General features: G+C 38.7%; 1 protein-coding gene across 1 annotated transcript in view; it reads left to right on the top strand.

Annotated features, from left to right (window-relative positions):
• The first annotated feature begins 246 nt into the window (after nucleotides 1-246).
• LOC142591089 (japanin-like) overlaps nucleotides 247-7,318 on the top strand; it is a 95,192-nt gene continuing 88,120 nt past the window's right edge. The window contains exons 1-2 of the mRNA XM_075703469.1: nucleotides 247-403; nucleotides 5,765-5,799. Coding sequence (XP_075559584.1) covers nucleotides 346-403; nucleotides 5,765-5,799 — 93 coding nt within the window. The 5' untranslated portion in view covers nucleotides 247-345. The remainder of the gene's footprint in view (nucleotides 404-5,764; nucleotides 5,800-7,318) is intronic.

The raw sequence follows: 7,318 nt of genomic DNA, 5'->3' as shown, positions 1-7,318 counted from the left end.
TAGTGTGGGTCTGGGGCGTTTTCTGTGCTATCGTAGTACAATGACTAGAAACATAGCAAAGAACACTTTCATTGCGTACAGATTCGTCCAATTGTTTTAAGTTTGTGAGCTAGAGGTTGTGAATAACAAGTAACGACAGGAGGCTTAATTTTCAATATTAAATAACAAATCGTATGGGAATGCTCAGGAAACAGCGTTATCTATTGTATTCATAAGCCAATATTCCATTTATTCATCGCAGAGTACGCACCTACAACTGAAACCAATTTTGCCGATTTGTGGCATAGAACACGCACCCTGTTAAGGCTGAATTTATTAGGAGCCAAGCACCAGTCATTGGCAAAGATGTACATCGGGCTCTTGGCTCTCTTGGCGCTATATGTATGTGTATTCACCAATTGCTGTAAGTATACCACACTTTGCAATATTTACTATTAACATCTCTGATTCATTGCGATGGTTGACATGGTGTAGAATTGCCAAATGAACTGAGCTTTCATGTTTGTTTTGATGCATTGCTCGATACCTATATAAACAGGAAGGCCAGGCTGATGCCCATTCTTAGAGACTTTCAGTACAATATTTCCACGCATCAATTTCCATATGCATAAAAACGAATGAATTAGTATGCATTCAAAGAACCTTATTGATTTTTTGGAGTTATTTTACATGCCGTGTTTTATGAAAAACGCTTCAACTTGCGTTCATGAAACATAGCAAGGTGATATCGCAAGGGTACTACACTAAACATTGGAAGATTAATTGTATAGAATATTGCACTTTTACACACAGTGCAATGATGAGGAGATATGTAGACGTACCAAGAGGAACAGCACATTAACAACCACAACTAATCAGTATAAGATAATGATTCAAGGTGCTATTCATCGAAATGAGTGTCTATATTTTTTCCCACTTATAATCTTGGGAATAGAAATCTTAGGATACTTCACGTTCCTATTGGCTTGCTTCTGGGTTTTAATTGTTTCTCCTCGAACTTGGGTGAACGTCTTCTTCATGGTCTACCGGGCACATCATCGAGCTGCCATGTTGAGGCAACCGTATCGAAACGAGCCAATCAATCAACTTCAGCCAAATATTATTGGGCAGTAGTTATATGCTGCTCTTCAATAAAAGTGTATGCTCATTAGATATGCGCCATTTCGTATGTGTCGCCCTTAGCGGACGAAAAAAATCAATAGAATCCATCTCACAATTAGCTCGCATGGCATGTAATGAGCAATAAATCAATACACTATTCTACCATATTACCAATGTCGACACGCGTATGCCACTAAGATCCTCTCTCGCACTTCCCGCTGCACACGCTGCATGCTTTAGATGCACCTACGCCAAGTTCCCGAATTGCATGGATTCGATAGCGCCGATCAGCGGATAAGTTTTCAAGGACATGTTTGCCATTGAACTGCGCTGAAAATTGCAGTGTCACATTTTTAGTTACCTAAGTTTACATCACAGCGATACACTGCAATCACCACAAAATTAGTAGCACCTATTTAGTAACTCACGACCAAGTGTCCCATCAAGTTAGTTAAAGAGCGGTACAAACCTACAGGCATGTACCCAGGGCGCCAAGTTGGCACTGAATGAAGAGCTTCATTGAACAACTTGATAAACCCAGTGACGAAAATTGGCCCCAAGGTTGCTTTTTTAAGCTGTTCTATCTTCTATCGTCATCGTCACCCATCATGCACCTCTTTTCTCTTTCTTTCCCTCTTCCCCTTCCCCCAATGCCGAGTAGCTGGCTAGAGGAATATACCTCAGGCCGACCTCTCAGCATTTCATATCATTAAAATTCTATCTCTCTCTCTCTGTTCCATAAACACAGCAACTCGATGTGCTACCCAATAAGACATGTACTGCCCATCCCAATGCTCAGCTTTGCGGGGAAACGGTTAGAAGCACCAAAAGATAGTCCCAGAAAGTGCCTGAAATTCTCTAAGGATGATAATCACTCCCAATTAAAATATCCTTTAAAAATTGTCAGGTACTATGCGGAACCAAAACTTGGTTCTGTTTATTGAGACAATGATGTCATAATATATATTGAAAAGCTCGCCTCGTACGGATTTCACTGTCGCGCCACTAGTTCACGCAGAATGTCTGGAGGAATGAATTTGAATGTAGTAAACGCGGTATATACGGCTCAACAATGACACATCTCGGCGGTGACCGTCTGGCATGTGTCTACATTGCTTCAGTGCTTGTCACAGTGATATGCACAGTATTCATTAGATAGGTTATGCTAGAATCTTTTTAAACAATATCACCAAAATAATAATTCCAGATATTGACAGGCCATTTTGTAGAATCAGATTTCCATGGCCTAAAAAAGCAGTCGGAAAACGTCTCGTAGTACATAGATCATGTACCAATTTATTAAAGGACACTAAAGAACTGAACTCACCTATTTAGTTCATTTTTCATCGGGGTATGCGACCCGACAACGACATCAGCTAACTTTAACTCCTTTTCGCATCCCTAATAACTGTTTTAAATACTCATTTCTTGCACGAACTATTTTCGAATAACCTCACTAACAATGAAGGGTTGCAATCGTCACTGAAGTTATTCGCTCAACATATTACCTAGCCTGTGTTACTGTATTTCATCACTTTATTGTTCTATTGTGTATCTTATTTTTTACTGTTTGATATCTTGTTCAAATGTATTCCTGATGCTGGCTGCAGAGCTTCAACCTGCACCCTTATTTCTTTTGTTTACATTTTGCCATTTTTGTGAAACTGCTTAATTCTTTTTTTCCACCCTGCTATAATCCGGATTCCGGGATGGCAGTATCAATAAATAAATAAATAAATCATTTAGAGATGGTTGGTTACATTACTCAATTAGCAATATAGCTCATCGATTGTTCATGAACTACTCCACAATCTTGTTTTTTTTACATAGAACAGGAAAGTAAAGCCAGGACAATTACGCCACCACGAAACACAACATATGCAAATCAAACATCTGGAACACTATTCACGTAGTAAAAGCATTAAGATTATTCCTAGGAATTGCTAAATCCGATGCATAGCATTGATTTGTTACTACAGGATTATTTTTATTGTTGCCAGTAATTACCATTACGACCAATCATTCTTACATTCCACAGATTACGTGGGCACAAAATAAAAATGAAGCAACACGGCAAGTGTTGGTCGTTTATTAGACGAAAGTACCTCGTACTTACTGTTGTAAAAGTCTCTTTCAATGTGCCGTGCTGAATGTGCCAAGAAATACCGTGTAGGATCCATCCAGAGAACAAAAACCAAGGTTCAGGTTTCTTTTTCTCTGCTGCCATGAGTGACACGTAGAACGAAGTATGATTTAATTTTTTGATCTCTGTAGATTAAGCGTTGAATTCTTAAGCCCCAAGAAAATGTTGCTGATCTAAGGCGTAACATTTTCTCGACGGGGCTGAGAAGGCCGAAAAATAGACAGCTTTGTCTAATGTAGTAACGTCTACTGCTACTCAAAAACATACATCGATAATTTTTATGAAACGCCTGGAAAATTTATCCTGAGATACAATGAAAAACTGCAATGTGCAAATAAAATAGGAATACTTAAACGTAATGAAGAAGCAAAAACGAGTGAAATACAGTATTGTTCTGAAGTGCTTCGCATTGAAACTCGCCTGTGACGTTGCGATAACATGGGAAGTGGGGAAGCTAATTACCAAATTACCAAACAACAATTGTGCCCAGTGCAATAAGCAAGCTATGCTGCCGCAGAGACCAATTTGAGAACACACGAAGCATGCAATGACAACGTCGAGAAGTTGAATATATTTCCTTACCCACTGGAGGAATTGGCCGACATAACGAAGCTTTAGAGCAAAAATAGATATCGCATACTGTAGCTCTAGCCAATGCAGAAAATTCGCTCACCTCTGTACTTTGACTGCTTGTTTCAATTTAGTACCGAGCTGAGACCAATGTGAACTACTGTTTCCAAATAGATGAAGTGGAACAAATGCATTGGGAGCACTCAAATTCAACGTGTACTACTACTGACCACTGATTGAATAAGTCTCCTAAATAATGAAATGGAACAGCGAATGAAAAATAACTTCAGCAGGGCGTTACTGGGTATTCTAGAACATATAAAGCCAATACTATTCAAGCAGGCGAGCTCTTATTTGATGAACTACTATAGTTTGTACTTTACAGAAATTCAGGAAGTAAACTATACTCTGGAGCAATCTAATAGATAAGTGCAAACATTACTCACAAAACTACAATGCAGCTCCCTTCTGTGCATCACTGCTCCAAACCGCATTCTTAACGATAACTATTAACAAAGTTTCATTCTGCTGTGACATCACAACATTGAGCATTTCTAGTAGGATGCCATATCTATGCAGTTAGTATATTTGGACAGTCATGTTCCTCTGCTGCTCTCTTAGGGTGTTTGAGGTTTAGATTTTAGAAAGCCATTGTGATCTTTTTGAGCATAAACTGAAATCTATTTACAAGATAACATAGTCTACATTACACCAAGACGTCAAACGACAGCCGCCTGTAGATCGTTCAGCCACAAATGCTGCTATTTCAAACTGGAGTAATATGGTCATCATAAGAAATGTGGCAGCATCAGAGATCACAGGCGTAAAGCGCTTGAAACATCGTTTCCCTTAAAACAGCTCCTGAAACCGAACTATAGGGTTACAAAGAAGTATTATGGTTTATAACAAATTATCATCTTCAGAGGTATTTTCGCGAAGTTAAACTTGTTTTTTAGCAAAAATTGATGTTCTTAGCAATGAAGAAAGCTTTTGGCATTGGAAGGTTGTGACTGACGCAATTAGCACAATTGCATAGTCATGGCAATATTTGCATACATTCTTGCGGAACAGTTTTAATTTGAAGGCGTTACTTTCCTGAGAGACTAACAAACATTATCTTACCCATGTTCATATTAATATAAATCCTATGCTTAGAGTTTTATGCCTAACGTCCCCATCTTTTGTCCAAGTTATGTTCTTAGCTGGCGAATGCGAAATTTTTATCAGCACACCATATGATTAGAAGCAGTCAATCTGGAAGATGCGAAGAATGATGCCGCGAAATCGATGGAATACTTCTCAGCAAGAATTTCCAGGTACAAACTAACATACCAAACATGTTGGTTTCTGTAAACGTCTATTTTTGTTTCCGTAATTTCGACTCTCATTATTCCTAGTTAGTATACGCTCATGTGAAACGCCGTTCTGCTTTCTGGACTTTAAATAACCGGAAGTGGTATAAAAAGCCTTAAAGCTTAGATGTACGTCCTAGATTTTACAGTTGATTTCATGCTATCGAATATTACTAAAGCAAAAATATCTCACGCACTTACTCGGCTATACATGTGCCATAACATACAAAAATTCGTAGGCACTCGTGCTTTTACCTCAAAACGAAATAGGTTATCTAAAATTCTAAAGAGAGCATTGTATTGAGGTTTTAAGTCCTCCGACCACTTTCCCTCTCACTAGGAGCATGTGTATTACCAGCTTTGTAACAGCAAACCTAGACCATTGAAAATAATATTTCAGATTTCTTGATCAAATGCTTTCTTATTTCTTGTTTCGCTCATGGTATGAGCACTGGTAGTGTGTAATGTTGTTTATTGATGTGATATATTTTGATGTACGGTGATCAAGTACATGCTTCATGGTTCAATGATGTAAATAACCTTCATCTTAAAAAACTAAATTTATTTTTATAACCATCCACATGCATGGGTGCGAAAGACATTGAAGCCAACGGGCGCTACTTGTACGAAATCGTAAGTATCTTTTTAAACCTAAAGGATTTGAAATCGCCTTGATTTTTTATATCTGTGTTCTTTATCAATTGTATTTTTCGGCAAGAGAGGAGTAACTGGCGCCAGCAGTCGCGTCAAGGTCTCATAAATATCAGGTGTGAAAAATTATTCGTTAGGAGAACTATTATTGTTCAATGAAAAGCATAACTAAAAGACTTAGCAGGTCAAGACAGCCGTCAATAAAAGGTGCTCCATATGTCGTAAATCTTTACAACGGTTAAAGGCAGGCTGTAGAGGCTAAATGTTACCGCCTTTGTGCGAATACAGAAATCTAACAATCGCTAGTTCATTGCTAATTTGTATCTACTTCATAACCGATTTTGTTGCCTGTAAATTAAAGAAAGTCAGAACGGCTTTTTAGAAGGATTCGCGTTAGTAGTGCTCGAGTAGATAGTTCAGTTTTTCATCATTTTTGTTTATACGGCATCTATAGTTCACTACGCAGTAGTTGCAGTTGCATAGAGTTTATTCAATGTGATTGCTTTGTGTGGTATGATATTACATGTTGCCTAGTAACCTGATGCTGGTAGCTCATAACAAGTTTGTTTATGACAGATGCGACATCCTCCATTCGTGCTATTCCTGCTGACATTCAATTACACTAGTCAATGACAACAATAAAGTTTCTGCATTGCGCGCCCTTTCACTCCCATTTCTCAATCTAACAAAATCAAGGAATATAATTTTAAAGGGTGTCAGTAGATAATTCGTAATCGTAACTTCTATTAACGTGGTAGGTAGTTAGTATGTACTTGGTAACGCTACAGCTAGAACGGAACCGGCGGAATTTCCCAAGTTAATCAACAAGCGTAAAACAGCTGACGTAAGGAAGCATAATATGGATAGAATTGAACATGCTCTCAGGAATGGAGAAGGCCTAAAAGCAGTGAAGAAGAAACTAGGAATTGGCAAGAATCATATGTGTGGTTTAAGAGACAAAGCTGGCAATATCATTACTAATATGGATGAGATCGTTCAAGTGGCTGAGGAGTTCTGTAGAGATTTATACAGTACCAGTGGCACCCACAACGATAATGGAAAAGAGAATAGTCTAGAGGAATTCGAAATCCCACAAGTAACGCCGGAACAAGTAAAGAAAGCCTTGGAAGATATGCAAAGGGGGAAGGCAGCTGGAGAGGATCAGGTAACAGCAGATCTGTTTAAGAACGGTGGACAGATTGTTCTAGAAAAGCTGGTAACCCTGTATACGCAATGTTTCATGACCTCGAGCATACCGCAATCCTGATGGAACGCCAACATAATCCTAATCCATAAGAAAAGGAATGCGAAAAACTTGAAAAATGATAGACTGATCAGCTTACTGTCTGTTGTCTACAAAGTATTTACTAAGGTAATCGCAAATAGAATCAGCAACACCTTATCTGCAATGTCGTCTCTCTCACGCCCTGCTGTATCGGTCGCAGAGTCTACCAGATCTTCAGCTTCCTTGCCGGATAACTCTACAACATCCGTTTTGCGG

The sequence above is a fragment of the Dermacentor variabilis genome, chromosome 8 (genome assembly GCF_050947875.1).
Source record: "Dermacentor variabilis isolate Ectoservices chromosome 8, ASM5094787v1, whole genome shotgun sequence".
Taxonomy (NCBI): domain Eukaryota; kingdom Metazoa; phylum Arthropoda; class Arachnida; order Ixodida; family Ixodidae; genus Dermacentor; species Dermacentor variabilis.
The sequence above is the reverse complement of the archived record's forward strand: the minus strand, read 5'-3'. Positions and strand labels throughout refer to the sequence as shown.